At 39.5% G+C, this 20,602-nt stretch overlaps 1 protein-coding gene across 4 annotated transcripts in view; it reads left to right on the forward strand.

The window, feature by feature from the left end:
- Positions 1 to 20,602, forward strand: part of BMPER (BMP binding endothelial regulator) — a 248,380-nt gene that overhangs the window by 139,077 nt on the left and 88,701 nt on the right. For all 4 annotated transcript variants that reach the window (XM_053898436.1, XM_053898433.1, XM_053898435.1 and 1 more), the window contains 3 exons: positions 2,714 to 2,854; positions 5,058 to 5,162; positions 8,419 to 8,464. In XM_053898436.1, coding sequence (XP_053754411.1) covers positions 2,714 to 2,854; positions 5,058 to 5,162; positions 8,419 to 8,464 — 292 coding nt within the window. The remainder of the gene's footprint in view (positions 1 to 2,713; positions 2,855 to 5,057; positions 5,163 to 8,418; positions 8,465 to 20,602) is intronic.

A 20,602-nucleotide genomic window follows, 5' to 3' on the forward strand; every position in this document is an offset into this window, starting at 1 on the left:
TTCCCTGGCACTGAACACTGAGTATTTCCTAAGCCTGAGAATACTTTCCTGAGACTCCTTCCTCTCTTCCATGGTTTATATTTTCCTATGCTAAACCTATAGCCACTCCTTCTGTTTGCCTTGGCCTTCATCCTCATGACTTCTCTTCCTCTCCAGGAATTTCACAGGTTATAGCTTCCTCTTGAGGATGCTAAACCTTTGATGAAACACATCACATCCCCAAGTTCTCTTGATTGCAGGAAAGCCAGACGTCCCACGAATGGGAATTTGTTATGCTTGCACTGCTCTGGGTCTCATGGATTCTTTGAGAGGAGATCAGACAGTATTTCTCAGTGCTGAAAAGAAGTGTAATTAATACTGTTCCTTCAAGAGATTTGTGTGTGTGTGTGTGTGTGTGTGTGTGAGAGAGAGGAGAGAGAGAGAGAGAGAGAGAGAGAGAGAGAGAGAGAGAGAGAGAGAATGAGAGAATGAGTTCACAGTCATCTTTGGGAAATTGGATGTTTCAAGAATCAGGCTTCAATCATTTTGGATAATCATTATTATTTTCTATCTGCTTGGAGCTTCCCTCTCCAGCATCTCCACCCAGTGCCATGACAGGTGCAGGAAATTATTTCATAGTACTCTGAACACAGAGTCTTTATGGCAGTGATTTATTTTTAAAACCAATTTTTAAAACACAGAATCTTTGTGCCTTCATATTTGATGATTCCTCTACCTTGAGCGACCTCATCTTCTTTCAATTTGAATAGCAAACTCCTCTTCATGAACAACAGCCTCTCTCAGATGTTAGCTCCTCCCCTAGTGACTGACTAGGGGACTCACATAAGTAGGTAATTGTCCCTCTTTTCTGCTACCTCTATACCTTTACTAGTTCTGTTAATGACATTATATTGCAATTTAATAGTTCACATGGTTCTCTCTCCTTTTGCCCTGTGAGCTCCTTGTAGACAGAAGCACATCTATCCATCTCAATATTCTCATTGCTTAAACTAGTGCCAGGCATATGATCTAATGGGTGGGGTGTGTGTGTGTGTGTGTGTGTGTGTGTGTGTGTAATGAAAGCTGGGGAGTCTACCATGAAATATGCATTACTTGAGAGCTAGTATGTGTCCTTGTTTTTCAAACTAGAAATCAATGCGTGCAGTTTGGCAAAGGACTTTTTTTTCCCCCAATTAATGAGTTGACCTATAATAATTTCTATGTGCCAGAAACTGTGCCAAGTACTTTAAATATTTCATTTAAGCTGCACAATAAACCTGAGAAGTAGGTTTTTGAAGATGAGGAATCTGGGGCTCACGGAGATGGATTTGCACAAGATAACATACCTAATGGATGAACTGGCATTCCCCCCTGGTCTTGTCCAATGCTGAGTCCTATCCATTATCTGATGTGGTAGAACCTTAAAAATAAAAGACAACCAATGCCATTTTCTTAAAAGGATCATCACATTGTTATATTAATCTTAGATGGATAAGTCAGTAGGAGTATAGGAGATAATACCAGAAGTACCTGTTGAAGTCATAGGATTAACATAGAAGCTGCAGAAGTTACATACGTTGATTTATACAACCTGTTTGAATGAGTTATCTCTCAATACTAACTAAGGAGAGGGCTTGGTCTCATTTCCCTATCATTGGTCTGATACTAATTCCACACTGTGAAGGGATTGTCCATCTACCAGGGACACTGCCTTCCTCCCTCCCTGCCTGCCACCAAGTCTCATAAATATTTTGCTCTTAACATTCATTGTAGCTGATAACCTACTCCAGTGAAATTGCATCTTGTTGGATGGGGAACTAGAAGAGTTTACTTTTCTTAAACTGCTCTGAACTTTTCTTCGACATGTTGTTCAATGAATTGGCAGGCACAATTTAGTTGGCTAGAAATCAAGCCATACCTCTTAAAGTTACAGATATAAACTCATCATTTTCAGAGGTTAAGCGACCTGGTTAAGATTACATATTTAAAAAAAAAAGATTACATATTTTATAGAAGAGTCTAGAATGGTCAGTTTTGGCATAGCTCATTCAATTCTTCTGTGGACATGGAACACACTAAGGAATTTTATCTTGAGGAGGAACATTAGCTCTTAATTTTTGCTATTTGATTGGATATCATGCCTTTCTGCTAAACTCCTCAAAGGTGGCAAATGCCCTCGAGGAGACCCAAGAGAGTCATGTTAATGAAAAGCATGCAAGAGGAAAAGGGCAGGAAGAGGGAAACTGGTTGGCCCATAGTGAGTTGGACCTTCTTGCCACACGCTGGCCAGAGTGGAATCATCAGCTTCTTGAACGTTAAATTATAAACACTTGGAAAGTAGTGAGGGTATGTCAGACTATTCATAGCTTCTTCACCTTCTCATCCGGATGTTTAGTCAGCAAATAACATTTTGAAGTAGATGAAAGATTTATTACAACAAGTTAAAATATGATTTCTTCAGAATATGTTTTCTTTTTGGGGGGAAGGGGAGGTGAAGAGAATCAAGTAGTCTTTATGCTCAGGGCAGAGCCTGACATGGGGCTCGAACTCACAAACTGTGAGATCATGACCTGAGCCAAAATCAAGAGTTAGTCACTTAACCAACTGAGCCATGCAGGTGCCCCCAGAATATGTTTTAAAGCGGTTAGTTGTGGATTGTTAAAGGAAGGCCAGGTAAGATGGTTGGTAGAGATGGAAATCATTTTTAATTTCTGGTTTGCCTTTGGGTCCCCAGGACTCTACTGTAGTATGTAAGAAGAAATGCTCCCACCCTGGTGGCTGCGTCAGAGGGGAGGAGACGTGTTGTGAAGAGTGCCTCCTGCGAGTGCCTCCAGAAGATGTCAAAGTGTGCAAGTTTGGCAACAAGGTTTTCCGGGTATGTCACAAGCCAAGCTCATGGGAACTATTGTACTATACTGAAATGTAAAAAGCTCCAGATAAAAGGCAGACTGGAGTATTCCATATTTTGTAGACACATATGGTGTGTGTGTGTGTGTGTGTGTGTGTGTGTGTGTGTGTGTGTCTATGCGTGCACAAATGTAATTATTTATATGGCAATATATATATACATATTTTTAAAATCAAGTATACATGGGGCAGAGAAGCAACTGTTTGAAAAAATGGTTTTCTTCAGCTTTATTTTTGCTTTACGAAGTGTTTTAAGCCTGTAAAACATTATTGCCTTTTCCAAATGTGGTCATCCAGTGATGGGGATTGAGCTGAAGATACCCCTCCACCCCCACCCACCTCTGGATGGTACTCTTATGGGAGCCCAAATGCTGAGGACATCTCATTCAGTCAGAGATGCTCAGTGTCCCTTTCCGAGATCCTGATGGTCCTATAGCTTAATACTTTTGGAACTTTTTACAAAGCTGCTTTTTCAAAGAGATTTTCTCACTTGGAAGATATTCGGGTGAGGATGTTCATGCTGGCACAGCCATTGAGCAAAGGTGAGAGAGCCTTGCCCCAACTGACCTAGCACGGTTGTCTCCTGACCATCTGCTACTTATCAAATACTACCCGTAGTTTTCTGGCAGCATAGCTGTGCAGTGACCATGTAAACGTCAGGATGAAGATTGTTATCTTTGTCCAAACTGCTTTCCATTTAGTTTTTTGGGTGGAGGGAGTCTTTCTGTACCTGAGGTATCATCTCAGGACATTCTTGAGACTGGGACCCTCAGAATCAAGTCAGATGTGGGAGATCCTCATGTTGTACTTGGCCAGATTTTCTTTTGCATTGATAGAGTTGGAAGGAGAGTCTTGATTCTTATGGAATCAGTAAGAAGACATGATGTGTCATGCCCAAAAGAAGGGGGTCACATGTGTGTTGTATTTACACCAGGCTTTCAGAGCCACTCATGTATCCTTTTTACATAAAGTCATTCTTGTGTTTCCAGAGCACCTGGATGCAATAGACCCCCTCTCACGATGGTATTGTGTGCAAAGTGCTTTCAAGGCTACTGTACAAAGGTTCCTTTATGTGATGAAGCCTAAAATAATTTACAGAGAGTCATCTTTGAAACGCCAAGTCCTAGAAATGTGCACACAGAGAATTTGGACTCGTCAGATGCCCTTTAGGACAGATTCAGTTAGGTCTTTGTTTCTCGAGAAATAAAAGGTTCTAATAGTCCTTAAATAGCTTCAAAATGTGTGAAGGAAAAGGAAGAGGAGTCATCATCAAAATCTGAGATAGTTCCTCTGTTTTTAACAAATTTTTCTGCTTATATCTACAAACTCAGGAAGGAATCTTTGTTTTGTTTTCACATCCAACCCTTGTGCCTGTAATCTACTCTTGCATAAGCTAGGATGCACATCCCTGTGTGTTCTCCAGAGATACAGGGCTTCTTGTGGCTGGGTATTTGGCAACTGCATATTATAGATTCAATGAGCCAAAAATATTCCTCAAACAGCCCTTTCTGGGCTAGGAAATGTGTCCCAAGGTGCTATCTAGCTTTTGGGGAGGAAAGTATCAGACAGGCAGGGGCATGGTATTCAGAGTATTCCATCTGGGCTCCACATATTTGGATGGCTTGCTGATCAAGTGTCTGCCTGGGCAATGAGAGTCCTGTGAATTAGCCTCTGTTCTTTGAGTGGATCATACCCTGTGTGGTCCAGAACCATGTCACATGTGGGAATAAATTCACCACCTTTGTACATCTCAACTGCTGCTGCCTGGAATAGCTTCAACATTTCAGGTCTATCACACAGGAACATTAGACCTTTGCTACTGCATCATGTTCAACTCATGCTTGTCTTCCAGGGTGAAGCTAAGTAAACAGTGTAGGAGGAGCACGATGCAAATATGGTTTGGTTAGATGCATAAGAATTCTTTTTATATCCTGGAGGGGGAACACACATACACACACACACACACACACACACACACACACACACACACACACACCTACACACACCTTCAAATTGGGTAGGTGTAGATAGACACCTCAGAGTAATTTAGTCTGATGATGGATCTCTCACTCAGAGTAAGAAATGCTCTCCTTGGCAGAGAAATCCCAGCCTGTTGGATTAGCTCCCATCAGCCTCCAGCTGATAGCAGAATCTTGTGCTCTCTCCCATAGGATGGAGAGATGTGGTCCTCTGTTAATTGCACCATCTGTGCTTGTGTGAAAGGCAAGACAGAGTGTCGAAAGAAGCAGTGCGTTCCCATCAGCAGCTGCCCGCAGGTATGTCTGGAATGCAGGTTGACTTTTTCTTTACCTTCAGGTCTTGGGAAACGTCCTACCTGTGGCATGGCCACATGCCGTCTTCTGAACACAGAATCTAGATTTCCTCATACTTCTAGGTCCCCCAATAGCCACAAACCCCCTTTGCAAATTTCTCTCCTTCTTTTTTGCACTTCCCACCCAAATTCTAGCCTTGTAGGAAAATAGCTCCTACCTTATACTTGACCCAAGTCTCCTATTTCTCATTGACTTCTCCCACTTCTTTGTTTTAATGTCTCCAACTCCTGTTAGATCTGCTCTCTTGATCCTTTTGCAGGGTTTTCTGTTGAACACCATATTTTTCTCTTTTCTTTTTCCTCTTCTCAAATCAGAGATTTCTTCCCTTCGCCATTCAAAGTGTATGTAGTTGTTTATTAATAAACTCCCCAAGGGGTTTCTCTGGCCTAGCAGCACCCCCGACCCCTTTACTGATGTTTTCCCTCTCTGACCCTGGCCTCCACTGTAACCCAAAATGGAAATAGTGCCCCTATGGAAATATCTCTTTTCAGAAACCCACAGTTCCAGCATGCTGAATAAAGCAATCATTATCTTCTACGGCTTGAGCTTCATTGAGTTCACCTCGGCAACTTGAAACCTTTCAAGGTTTTATGCATTTTGGGAAAATGTCAAACCTATTCAATACCTTCCAGTGAATGAAAAAATATATCCATATATTCAGGACATGTCCTCCCTTCTCTGTTATAGACAGCTTTTAATTTTATTCACATCTGTTATTATTATAAACAAAAAGTTGCTGTTTTTACTTGAGTGCCAAATGAGGCACAAAAAAACAACAGCTGTTGCTATTGCACAACTGAATGAAGGGGGGAGAGAAAAAAAGGGGGGAAAAAACCCTAATTAGTCTTGCTTTAAAAAGCCTCAGACATAAAACTGAAAATCTCCCATAAAAGAAAAAAAAAGGGAGATACAATAAGTAGACTTGAACATGGTCTGCTTATAAATATTCATTGGGAAAAATGGGATCACATCATTTATGCCAGTCCTTGGGGAACCCTCACTGCTAATGAACTCCTGCAGCACATGTTGGTAATAATGGGCTTCCTTATTCTACAAGACAAAAACAGGATGCTGTGCCAACCTGGTGGCTCAAGTAACTAGCCCCAACAGGCAATGGTGGAGTTTCCAGCTTTACTTGAGTCCTGCCACTTGTGGCAGGGTTGATGGGTTTCATTGTCCTCTTGCTGTGGGGAGGTCAGCGTTCTTTATGTCCGTGGCATCTTGTTAGCATCTCCTCTGTGGGGGCCTCATTTGAGCCAGGAGCATCCAGCTCTCCAAGTGCAGACCTTTCCTCCCCCTCCTGGTCTTGTCAAAGCTTGTCTGGGCCTGGCTCCTGCCCCAGGGGCCACCTTTCTGCTTCTAGGCATCTTTCCAGCCTTTCCTCCGGTTTACACTTTCCCTCCTCAGGGGCCAGCATAGGACTTTGGAAGATAACTTAGTTCTACCATGGAAACCCTGTTAAATGCTTATTTCCCCTCCCTTGCATTGCCTGGGGAAATTTAAATTTTTTTTTTTTTTTTTTTTTTTTTAAAGAAGCAGACTATATTCCCTGCTCTGTTCTTCCTGGCTACTGCTCCTCTTTTTTTTTTCCAGAAGTGTGGGTGCCTTGTTGAAGAGTTTTATGGTTGGACTTCCTGTCCATCCTCCCCTGAAGCCCTCCCCGGAGGCAAAGGAGTGCCTTTTGTGAGAAGGCCTGTAGGGGGTTCCAGTGAGGACGGGTCATTATAACACTTCCATCTCATCATCACTGATGCATACTGAGACTTTCTGTATAGTCACAGGACATTACTCTGTTAATGTTGAGACCACCCCTCTGAGTTGAGTGCTGTTACTAGACCCTTCTTACCAGTGAGGTCACATGTCCAGAGTTTTACATCATATAACTTGGGGACCTAGACTTCATAGCTTGTGCTTGATTTATTCCTTATATGATTCAGTGAGATTACCAGCCGCACCCAGTTCCAGGAGAAAGGAGATGGCAGTTTCTGCCAAGGTGCCGATGTGGGGGTTCATATAGTCACCCTAGGGCCTTGGTTCAAATTGTTCTGTACTCCCTCGAGGCCACTACTCCAGGGGGAGCCAACCTCATTGATTTTGGCTAGAGCAGACCTCATTTGATCTTGTCCTCAGCTTCTTTCAGTCACAAGAAACTAAAAGGGGCCTCTGTGCCAAATAGAAATGAATAGAGCTTTAGGCAATGAAAATAGGTCCTAATGCCCCAAACCAAGGGAGAGCTGAGTGAGCTGAGAGACTAAGTTTTAAGTCGCAAAGTTGTCATAGCTTTTAATGTACCATTTTAGGCCTGGCTCTGCTGCAAAAATGAATCAGATGATGTTCTAGTTCCTCAATTATCAACCAGCATTTTTTAAGTCAGTATGATTTTTTTTTTTGAGTACCTAAATCTATTCTATATGCAATTGATCAGTAGTGGCAATTGACCACATTTCTTTTTGTCTCTGAGCTTCATTGAGTCAGAGATAAGACAATGCCATTTTCTGATGTCGGCCCTGAGAGTATGTTTCCTTTTTTTAACGTCATGCATTAAAAAAAATGAGAAAGAACGGAATATAGGAGATTACATTGTATTTCCAGAAAGGTAATGGAAAATTACTCAGCATTTCAAAACCCTCAGCTTCATTGGCTTTGACTGGGTAACAGTGACTTAACATGGATAGCATACCACTGTATGAAAGAAGAAATCCTGAATGAATTTGATCTGCAGCACAGATATTGTCCATATCCATAGGCCTGTGCTTGGGTTATGATGTATTGTTTGGGCCCCTCCAACAAGCAAAGACAGAATGAAGGCCTTACATGGATCGAGAGGTTGATAGACGATTCTCATTTTTATGTGTGTGCTTGGTCTCTAGAGGGCTAGTCTGGATACAAGTGAAAAGGTGTAATCCAGACTGTCTGCATCTTCCCTCCATGTGAAAAAAATCACACCAGTGAGTCCTTTAGATATTGTATTTCTCAGAGGATAAGAGCAGGAAAGCTTCCTGAATGACTTTGCCTGGCATTAGAACCTGATACTTCTAAGTTCATTTTCACTATCATCATCACCATCTGAGCATTGAGTTCAAATATAGCTCGGACTGATTTCATTAGTTGAACTGGTATTTTAAAAAGTTTTGTCTTCAGCGTGCCCTGTTTCTTAACATTAAGCTCTTGTGTTTTTTGTTTTTTTCCTCTTGATTAGGGTAAAATTCTCAACAGGAAAGGATGCTGTCCTATTTGCACTGAAAGTAAGTTTATTCCTTTGGAAATTGCTATTAATATTTGCTTCACCTTTTATAATTCAGCAAGAAAAATGGTGGTATAAGTTTTTGCACATTTTGTGTCTCTAGGTATGGGATGGGGTCATCCCACTTTTCTACAGACTTTAAATCAGTTGGAATCCTCTCTCAGAAGCACCACTGAGATAGTTCCATTAGAGTTTGTTGCTAATAGAAATTTAGAAATTAAATGGTCTGATGAGGTTTTAAGAAGGACCACATAACTTAATATGCATTTTAAGTAATAGCATCTGCAGTCATAGCAGTTAAGATGATATCCAGTAAAACAAACAATATACATAATCTAGGAGGGATTTTCCTTGTATCATTATAAAGCCAAACAGCCACACTTATTTCCCCCTCTCCAACCCCACCCTCTTTACCATTTCACCTTGGCACGTTTGGTGCTGCTATTGGCAGAGTTAAACAAGAGGTCTTTAGAGTGGCAATGGTTTGGCCATCCTGTTATTTTTTTAATGTTTATTTATTTTGAGAGAGAGAGAGAGACAGAGAGAGAGACAGAGTGCACGCTTGTGTAAGCAGGGGAGGGGCAGAGAGAAGGGGAAAACAGACTAGTGTTTCTCTCCTCTGCCAGCATGGAGCCCAACATAGGGCTTGATCCCATAAAACCGTGAGATCGTGACCTGCACTAAAATTAAGAGTCAGCTGCTTAATTGACTGAGCCACCCAGGCACCCCAATCCTGTTCTTTTTAACTGAGTTCTTGAAGGTTCTCTCCCCAAAATGGCTTATTCTGAAAGCTGACTGAGACTGCACTGCTAATCACTCAGAGCATAGCAACAAGTTCAGTGTTATCCCCACATGTAGACATATGACTAGCAAATTGCCATTTTAGTCCTCTTCAAATTCATATGGCGCTGAGACAGCTTGCACTTTATTTATTTATTTGTTTATTTATTTATTTATTTTAGCTTCGTGTGTGCAGCTTTATAATTCAACATCTGAATACACTACAAAGTAGTTACCACGAGTCTAGTTATCATCCATCACCACAGAATTGACCTTCTTCATCCATTTCATACACATACCTTTCCCCCATCACCTTCCCCTCTGGTAACCACTAGTCTGTTCTCTGTATCTCTGAGGTTTTTAAAAAATTTTATTTGTTTCTTTGCTTTCGATTATACATATGAGTGAAATCACGTGGTATTTATCTTTCTTCATCTGACTTATTTCACCTAGCATAATACCCCCAAGGTCCATCTGTGTTGTCACAAATGCAAGATTTCATTCTTTTTGATGGCTGAATGATATTCCACTATAGAAATATACCACATCTCCTTTATCCATTCATGTATTAGTAGACACTTAGATTGTTTGCATATCTTGGCTGTTGTAAATAATGCTGCAATGAACATAGAGGTGCAGATATATTTTCAAATTAGCATTTTTGTATTCTTCAGAAAAATACCCAGATGTGGAATAGCTGGGTCATATGGCAGAATTTTCTGAAGAATCTCTATACTATTTTCCACACTGGTTACACCAATTTACACTCCCACAAACAGTGTACGAGGATTGTTTTTTCTCCACATCCTCTCTAACACTTGTTATTTCTTGTCTTTTTGATAATTGCCACTCTAGCAGCTGTTAGGTGATATCTCATTGTGGTTTTGATTTTCATTTCCATAACAATTAGTGATGTTGAACATCTTTTCAAGTGCCTGTTGGCCATCTGGATGTCTTCTTTGGAGAAACGTCTATTCAGAGCGTTTGCCCATTTTTTAAATTGGGTTTTTGTTTTTTCATTGTTGAGTTATATGAGTTCCTAATATAGTTTGAATATTAATCCTTTATCAGCTCTATGGTATGCAAATATCTTCTATCATTCAGTAAGTTGTCTTTTCATTTTGAAGATGGTTTTCTTTATTGTGCAGAAGCTTTTTAGTTTGATGTAGTCCCACTTGTTTATTTTTGCTTCTGTTTACCTTGCTTTTGGAGTCAGATTCACAAAGACGTCCCTAAGATATGTCAAGGAGTTTATTGCCTGTATTTTCTTCTAGGAATTCTGAGGTTTCAGGTTCTACATTGAAATCTTTAAACCCAGTTGAGTTAATTTTTTTTTTTATTATGTGAAATTTATTGTCCAATTAGTTTCCATACAACATCCAGTGCTCATCCCAAACGATGCCCTCTTCAATGCCCATCACCTACCCTCTCCTCCCTCCCACCCCCCATCAACCCTCAGTTTGTTCTCAGTTTTTAAGAGTCTCTTATGCTTTGGCTCTCTCCCACTCTAACCTCATTTTTTTTCCCTTCCCCTCCCCCATGGGTTTCTGTTAAGTTTCTCAGGATCCACATAAGGGTGAAAACATATGGTATCCGTCTTTCTCTATATGGCTTATTTCACTTAGCATAACACCCAGTTGAGTTAATTTTTGTGTATAGTAAAGATAGAGGTCTAGTTTCATTCTTTTACATGTAGCTGTTTGGTTTTCCTATAGTCATTTATTGAAGAGATTGTCCTTTCTCCATCTTATGTTCTTGGCTCCTCTGTCATACATTAATTGTCCATTTATGTATAGGTTTGTTTCTGGGCCCTCAGTCCTATTCCATTGATCTGCATGTCTGTTTTTTTACCAAAAAAATATGATTACTATAGCTTTGTAGTATAGTTTGAAATCAGGGAGTGTGATACCTGCAGTTTTGTTTTTCTTTCTCAAGATTGCTTTGGCTATTTGGGGTCTTTTGTGGTTCCATACAAATTTTAGTATGATTTGTTCTAGATGTGTAAGACACGCATTTTGATAGGGATTGCATTAAATCTGTAGATTGCCTCAGGTAGTATGGGCATTTTAACAATATTAATTCTTCTAATCCATGAATATGAAATATCTTTCCCTTTATTTGTGTCTCCTTCAATTTCTTTCATCAGTGTCTTATAGTTTTCAGTGTACAGGTCTTTCATTTCCTTGGTTAAATTTATTTCTGGATATTTTATTCTTTTTGATGCAATTGTGAGTGAAAAATTTTAAAAAATTCTCTTTGTGATGTTTTGTTATTAGTGTGCAGAAATGCCCAGATTTCTGAATACTGAGTTTGTACCCTGAAAGTTTACTTCATTCATTCATTAGTTCTAATTTTTTTTGGTGGATTCTTTACGGTTTCCTCTATATAGTATCATGTCATCTGCAAATAATGATAGTTTTTCTCTTTCCTTTCTGGTTTGGATGATTTTTATTTCTTTTTCTGGCCTAATTGCTTTGGGTAGTCCTTCCAGTACTACGTGGTGAGAGGGGCATTCTTATCTGGTTCCTGATCTTAGAGGAAAAGCTTTTAGCTTTTCATGGTTGAGTATGATGTTAGCTGTAAGATTGTCATATATGACTTAATGTTGAGGTATATTCCCTCTATATACACTTTGCTGAGAGTTTTTATCATAAATGGATGTTGACTTTTGTCAAATGATATTTTTGCATCTATTGAGATTATATTATTTTTATCCTTCATTTTGTTAATGTGATGTATCACATTGATTGATTTGTGGTTGTTGAATACATCCTTGCATCCCTGGAATAAATCCTACTTGGTTGTGTATATGATCCTTTTAATGTGTTTTTGGATTTGATTTGACGATGTTTTGTTGAGGATTTTTGCATCTATGTTTATCAAGGATATTGGCCTGTAATTTCCTTTTGGGTGGTGTCCTTATCTAGTTTTGGTATCAGGGTAATGGTAGCCTTAAAAATGTGTTTGGAAGCTTTTCCTCCTCTTCAATTTTTTGGAAAATTTTGAGAAGAATAGGTATTGAATCTTTGAACGTTTGGTAGAATTCACCAATGAAGCTCTCTGGTCCTGAATTTTTGTTTTGGGGGAGATTTTTGATTATTGTTTCAATTTCCTTACAAAAAATTCATCTATTCAGAATTTATATTTCTTCATGATTTAGTCTTAGAGGATTGTATGTTTCTAGGAATTTATCCATTTCTTCTAGGATATTCAGCTTGTTGTCATATAATTGTTGATAGTAGTTTCCTATCATCCTTTATATTTCTCTGAGGTCAATTTTAACTTTTCCACTTTCATTTATGATCTTATTTCTTTGAGTCTCTTTTCTTTTTTTTCTTGGCTCGTTTAGCTAAGGGTTTGTCAATTTTATTTATTTTTTCAAACAACCAGCTCTTAGTTTCATTGTTCTTTTTAATTGTCTTTTTAGTCTTGATTTCATTTATTTCCACTGTGATCATTATTATTTCCTTCCTTCTACTAGTTTTGGGCTTTGTCCTTTTTTTCAGTTCCTTTAGTTATAAAATTAGATTGTTTATTTGAGATTTTTCTTGTTTCTTGAGATAGGTCTGTATTGCTGTGAACTTCCCTCTTAGAACCACTTTTGTTGCATTGCATAGGTTTTGGTATGCTTCATTTCTGCTTTCACTTGTCTAGTTATTTTTGGATTTTTCCTTTGATTTCTTTGATGACTTATTGGTTGCTAAGTAGCATGTTGTTTAATCTTCATGTTTTTGTATTTCCCTTTTTTTTTCTTGTAATTAATTTCTAGTTCCATACCATTGTGGTTGGAAAAGATACTTGATATGATTTCAATTTTCTTGAATTTATTGAGACTTTTATGGTTCAACATGTGCCCTCCCCTGGAGAATGTTCCATGTGTACTTGAGAAGAATGTGTATTCTGCTGGTTTTGGAAGGAATGTTCTGTATAATACCTAACTATTAAGTCCATCTGGTTTAATGTGTTATTTAAGGCTGATGTTTCTTTATGGATTTTTTGTCAGAATGATCTATCCATTGATGAAAATGGGATATTAAAGTCTTCCATTATGGTATTTCTTTCAATTTTTCCCTTTAGTTCTGTTAATATTTGCCTTATATATCTTGGTACTCCTATGTTGGGTACATATATATTTCTAAATGTTACATATTATGATATAACATTTAATATAAACTTAATAAATCATTTAATATAAACAAACATGACATTAACATAAAAATGTTATATCTTCTCTCTGCATTGACACTTTTATTTTTATGTAAATACCCTTCTTTGCCTTTTATTACAGTCTTTGTTTTTTTTTTTTAATTTTTTTTAACATTTATTTAGTTTTGAGAGACAGAGAGAGATAAAGCACAACAGGGGAGGAGCAGAGAGAGAGAGGGAGACACAGAATCCAAAGCAGCCTCCAGGCTCTGAGCTGTCAGCACAGAGCCTGATGCGGGGCTCGAACTCACGGACTGTGAGATCATGACCTGAGCTGAAGTCAGCCACTTAACCAACTGTGCCACCCAGGCACAGTCTTTGTTTTAAAGTCTATTTTGTCTGATATGAATATGACTACTCCAGCTTTCTTATCATTTTCATTTGCATGGGATATGCATGGGATATCTGATATGATAGATAGTCTATGTGTGTCTTAATTCTGAAATGAGTTTCTTATACTCTCCTGTAGGCAGATAGTTTTCTGAAGTGTTTCATCAAAAGGGGAGTATTAATAATGTCACTGTCAAAGTGTTTTAATGTATAAGCAGGATTAAAAATATCCATGAAATCAATTAGAAAGTATTTTATAAACTAGTTAACCTTAGAGAAGTGGGCTTAGATGATGGCTGAAAGCAGCTTTCATGTGGGCACAAGTTTGTTTATTCCACATGTTTAAAATCAGAGTTCATAGCTAAAAGGTATCCTGGCGTTTTTTTTTTTTGTTTTTTTTTTGACAATAGATACATATGTGATATATTATAAATATATTTATTGTATATTTATCACACTATCTATGATAGAGAGCTATTAAACAATTATACATTATACACTAGATAAAAATGTTGATTGAATTAATGAAAATGAAATTGTAGATTTAGTAAAATAATTTTTATTTAAAGAGACTGACATACATAAAACAACTCAAAGAAAGCCAGCCAAGTATGCCTTAGTAGAGCCCAACAGTTAGTGCAGGAAGAAGAATTAGCTATGACTAACACACCAATTGATTTCAAAATGTGTATAAATTATTACATTTAATCAACCTCCCAGAAACGCTGTGAGGAAACTTTCTTTATGGATGGTCTGGAGGCTACCTCCAGCTTCTTTCGTTTCTAGATGAGCAGAGTAGAATTTAAATTGGTGAAGTTTTCCTCTATAGCCATGTCAGTGAAGATGTTTGCATTTCTCTAGAAAGCATTTCCTTATTGAAGCAGACAAAGTTCAGAGGAACTCCTAAGATTTCCTAGCTAAGCTCTTCAATCTGTGTGAGCACAGATAAATTACATCTGCTAATCACAGTGCTGTCAGGCAGGATCATTGCTTATCAGTTTAATAAAAACATAGGACAAGTCTTGTGCAGAAACAGCCCAAATCTTGAATTATCTGACTTTATGTTACAAGAATGAAGGTGATGATTATTGAGATAGTTGAACAAAAAGTTACATTTCATTATTAGTTTATCCACTATGAACTAGCCTTGCCAAACCTATATTAATGGTGGTTTATCAGAAAAAAAATGAGAAAAAGAATAGAAGGATGGACATGACAAAATAATACCAAGTTTTTAACAGGTCATATTAACTATTGTATTTGTAAAACTTATGTCACTAAGAGAGGCAATTGGCAAAGGACAAAACCATCCAGCTGTTGGGGCACCAGGGAGACCATTGACCCTGTGCACCTGCATCCAGCAGGTCAGTGCGGGAAGAGCCCAGGCATGTGGTTCTTGGTCCAAATCTACGTGATATCATCAGATGGCTATTTCTCAATTTCCTTTGGTGTCCTTTCCATCTGTTTACTCTCTCTTGCTCTCCAGCAGTTCTTCCACCGATGCTATAAAACACATTCTATTGGCAAGGTTTATTTATTTAGATTGAGTTAAGAGATGGGATGACTTCCAATTTTTTTAAGCAGTGCCCAGATTTTCCTAACACATTCGGGTAGACATATTCTGATGTCCCTTAGCTGTGGCCTAAAGATATTCTATTTTGAAATTCCTTTGGCATTATATCCAGGATCCAGAACAAACTTCGGGCTCATTTTTTCCTAATCTGTCATTTACAAAAGCTCTTCTTACATATGGGTTTCTAGAGAAGACCAACGAAGTACAAACTAAGTCTAGTGTTTTCTATAACGAGAAAAGTGACTGATTTCTATCTTATTCGAACAAAATCACACACAACCATACACACCCCATTAGTTGCTGCAATTTTCAACCTCAGTGCTATGTAGTTTGACTAGGTAATTCTTTGTTGTGGGCTTTGTCCTGCACATTGTATGCTGTTTGGTAGCATCTCTGATCTCTACGAACTAGAGGCCAGTAGCACTTCTCTCCTGGAGATTTTGGCAATCAACAGTGTCTCCAGACATTGCCAAACGTCCCCTGGGGGTCATTTGTGACCCCCTTCCCAGGGCAAATGGTTGAGAATGATCGATACTCTTAACGAGGGTAACAGCAGGGTGAATGCAGACATGAACACCTGTGGTACATGTAACTTACTCTCAACACCCAATGAGTAGATGAAGTAGGAGAACAAACCTGGTATAAAAACGCAGACTAGAAGCCTCTGGATTTAGTTGAGTGTGTTTATATTTTCATTGTTTAGCCCTCCAAAAAAATTATAAAGGCATAATTAATCTTGACTGGTTAAAAGTCACCATCTTTGCTTTAGTTGCTAGGAAGCTAGAAATAAATTTGTAGCCCACCTCTAATAGCATGCAGCTTTTGAGTAACAAGTGACTCCTTACTTTGTCTTAAATGTCTCCCCTTATGTGATTTGAATCATTTAGTATGTATGCCCATAAGCTATTCACAATCCTTCTTGGAAGGAGGCAAGAATAAATACTTAGATTCATATATAGTTTCCTACACAAATGAAAAGGATTGATTATATGGCTTCAAATAGTCTAAAACTTACTTTGATTATTTGTTGTCATTAAATGAGTGTCACATTATTTCCGGCACAGGTGACACTGGATTGTCTGTTTCTAAAATCCCGCATAATTGCTGCCTTATTGACTGGGTTAGTCTGTCTTGCAGGCTCTTGCAGACCCCTGAAAAGAATAGCAAAGAGGAAACTTGACGTAAATGTGTAGAACATTTTCACAGGCTTCTCTGCGAAAGTAGTAATTTACAATTCATTAGGTAAAAAGCAACAATTAGGCTAAACCTTGTTGTACTCCCCGTAGTAGAGCCGTCTTTGTGGGGTTGATCTGAAAGGGCAATGATAATTCTATCAAAATAAAAAAAAAAGTCATATTAAAATCAGACCTGAAGGAAGAATGAAAAGCATTGTTGTCTTTTAATAACATGGACGTTCTCTCTCCTTGTCCAAATGAAAAGAGTTAAATCTGGTTTGGGTGATTTATTTAAAATAAAATATTTGAAGTAAGCTAAATAAACTTTATAAAGCTTTCATGCAAATGCTGTTTCTTGCCAAAGTAAGAGCTATAGCCTAGAGCGGATCCCACTCTGCCTGTGCTGGGCGTCACAGGACTGTGAACTGGGTGCCAAGAAGGCCACTGTCTGTTGTGCATGTAGCACTTGGTTTAAGTAAAATGCTATCTTACTGTGAGTTGGCAAAGTAGTAGGTGAAAGCTTGACCTAACCACCCAACGGCGAGACTTGAATCGGATAAATTCTTTGCTGGCAGAATGTCAGTTTTCAGGCATGGAAATAATACTTAGTGGCAAAGTTTTCACTGATAAGAGAGGGGTGTGTTTGTGTGTGTGTGTGTGTGTGTGTGTGTGTGTGCGCGCGCACACGCGTATGTAGACAGGGAGAGAGGGAGGGAGAGACAGAGACAGAGAGACATGGACTCTGAGAGAGAATTAAATCTCTTAACCATCTACAAGACCAGAGGCAACGAAAGGCAGCCCAGAGGTGGATGCCCAAACTCAGACCCCATAGATTCAATAAACTGTGCCTCTAGCTACATTAGCCCTAACCATCAGAATCCCAACTCAAAAGGAAAGTTCAAGATTACATAACACAAAGGCGGGTACGGTATACAGAGCACAGATGTGCGTTTAATTGACATAACCTCAGCTACACGTCCCACAAGTAACAGGAAATATCAGATTTCAGCAACTCAGGGTGCAAGGAGGCTCACAGTTGCCAGGTGACTTTTTAAACCCTCCCCCAGGGTTAGTTTCCAGCTGTGCACAGCATTAGTGTGCCTGCTCTCAGAGAGGGCCCTGCCTGCTGCGTGCACCCAGGACAGGGGCTGTGGAATTGCTCTGGTTGGTTTTGGCACACCTTACTTAACTCCCTGGGTATGCCTACAGGTATCTCCAATTAAAGAGTGGCTGTAGGAGGGGGACTGCAACAACAATTTAACGAAACTGTGACCTCGAGGCCCACTTTATGAGAAATCTCCACTGACAGAGGTTCTGCAAATTAGTAATTCTGTGTTGGAGCAAGGTTTCTGGCCCCTGAGACTGTAGGCAACTCCAGGTCCCTTAACACCAAGGGTCTGTCCTTAACTCAGGAAAGCAAGGAAATTTGAAACCAGAGCTCAAGATGCTTGTAGAATAAGAATTTGGGGTGTTGACTTTAACCCTGCCAAGGAGGTGTTAAGCTAAGTGGCCACTGAAGTTTCTGCCGGAGCATCTGGAGTTGGGTTTGTCACCACTCCTGAGGCTCAACCAGCAGACAGAGGTGGCAAATAAAACCCAACTGTGTCACACGTGGTGGCTAGGAAATCCCACACCAGCAGGAGCAGCGTTGGAAGGGACATGAGGACACCAGTTTGTTGTCTGGTTTTTTTTGCTGCTCTGTTGTAAGGGATACCGTTACTTTACAATTTCTGGCCATGGGTTGGTGAAAAGCTGAAAGAGGAGCCTGAGGTTATCAGGGGTCATCTTTTATCTACCACCTGTTGTAGTCCATACAGGGCATAAGTACTTGGTAAGTTCTGATGGTTTAGTTAACAGTCATCATCATCATCAAATAATAATGGCAAGAAATGCAGTAGCAGCAGCAGCAGCAGCTAATATTTATTTAGTGTCCGCTGTGTCTAAACACTTTCGTGGGCTGTCTCGTTTGATCTTCTTTATTTGATACTCACAGCCATTTTATAGTCAAGTGATGTTATCAGCTCCATTTTAAAGCTGAGGAACTGAGGCTTAGTGGTTAAGAAGTATGCCCAAGGTAAGTGTGGAGCCTGAATTCCTATAGTGAAATCTGGCCCCAGGGCCTGGGCTGGAATATCTACCGTTGCCTTATTTGTCATTTTATACAGTTTAACAACCAATTGCAATTGGGAAAGGAAGAGAAGGTCCGGAGGGCTTTATAAAGGTTAAGGATTAGAAATTGGAGAAGGATGTTAGGAGGAGTTTCCAGTTTAATAGCATTTCCCTCCACCCTACCCTGGAGGAAATGCCCACTTCAGTGCCCAGGCTTTCATCTACGTGGTGACACCTCCATGCCTGCTTGGGTACAGAGTGGTGATAGTTGGTTTTCTCTGTACTCCACTGACAAATCATACTGGCTTGGTTTTCCATGTCCACTCAGTTTTCCAGATTCCACCCCACCCCTCACCCCCCCGTCTGGCAACTCAGGGTTGAGGTATTTTCAGTGATAAGTGAAGACCTTTCCAAATTTTCGTACTTACGGTATTAAAATACTATAGTTTTAAACTTGAAATAACTGTGTAGAATTTCCACCAGGAGTAAGAAAGAAGAGTAGAGTTGCTCTGTCACTCAAACTCATCACCATTTCAGCACCAAAGAATTGTATAAATGAATGAACCTTTATTATGGGGTCAACCTTTTCACTTTCCAGGTGAGGAAACTGAGGCTCTTTGGTAGTATTAACTAGAAGAGCTGAATGAGAACCTGTTTTGTTGTTGTTGTTGTTAACTTTCTGGTCCAATATTCATTCTTACATAACATATGGCCTCCTTGGGTCTTTGCTTAGGAAAATATTCTTTATTTTTATTTTTTTAATGTTTATTTTTGAGAGAGAGAGACAGAGTATGAGCAGGGGAGGGGCAGAGAGAGAGAGGGAGACACAGAATCTGAAGCAGGCTCCAGGCTCTGAGCTGTCAGTACAGAGTCCAACCTGGCTCGAACTCATGAACTGTGAGATCATGACCTAAGCAGAAGTCGGACACTCAACCGACTGAGCCACCCAGATGCACCAGGAAAATATTCTTTTTTTTTTAATGTTTATTTTTGAGAGAGACAGAGTGTGAGTGGGGGAGGGGCAGAGAGCGAGGGAGACACAGAATCCGAAGCAGGCTCCAGGCTCTGAGCTGTCAGCACAGAGCCTGACACAGGGCTCGAACCCACAAACCGTGAGATCATGACCTGAGCCGAAGCCGGACGCTCAACCGACTGAGCCACCCAGGCGCCCCTGAAAGAATATGTTTTGAACAGAAAGAGATACATAAATTCATTACTAGACATCTGGTACATTTAGTCAAGGCTGCCATCTTGAATTTTGGAAAAAGATGCATATACCCGGTTTTGACTGAAAGAACTGGTGACCAAACCCCCTTAGCACTGGTGTACCGAAAATACAGTGAAGTGACCAAACAAACAATATAGACCCTAGATTCTGAAATGAATATTTCACTTTACAGAAAACACTGTATAATAAATTACGCATTACTGTATGCAAAGCCGAGGCAGATTTATTCCTCTCTGGAGGTCACGTCTACTAAGAGCAAAACAAGAACAATAAAAACTGCTACATCTCTTGCCACTAAAATTGGTCCTATTGCCAGTAAAGATTTATTGGGTGTAAGTCTGTGTCAGTCTGTGTTGTGATGAACATTCTCTGTGTATCCTGTCCTCTGATCCTCACAATGATCCACGGAGTAGAAGCTCCATTTTGCAAATGAGAGATCTAAGAGTCTGAAAAATAAATAGGGTGAGGGCAGCTGATACGCTGCTCTATGGGACTCCAAAGCCAACACTTATGAGAACTATTCTATGTTCTCTGTTGACTACATTTTTATTCGTTTAGAGGTTTGCCTCCAAACATACATGAAGTTTGCCAATTTCTTTTCTCTCTGCATGACTAGCGGCTTCTGTTTGAAAGCACTTGTATTTGCTCACCTTTTAAAAACGTATCTACATTTATGAGGTCACTTAACCTCCAGTCTCTTGGGTTACAACACTTGAGTTCTAACCTTCCCTGGGAGTT

The sequence above is a fragment of the Panthera pardus genome, unplaced genomic scaffold (assembly GCF_024362965.1).
Source record: "Panthera pardus isolate Hobbes unplaced genomic scaffold, ASM2436296v1 HiC_scaffold_8, whole genome shotgun sequence".
NCBI lineage: Eukaryota > Metazoa > Chordata > Mammalia > Carnivora > Felidae > Panthera > Panthera pardus.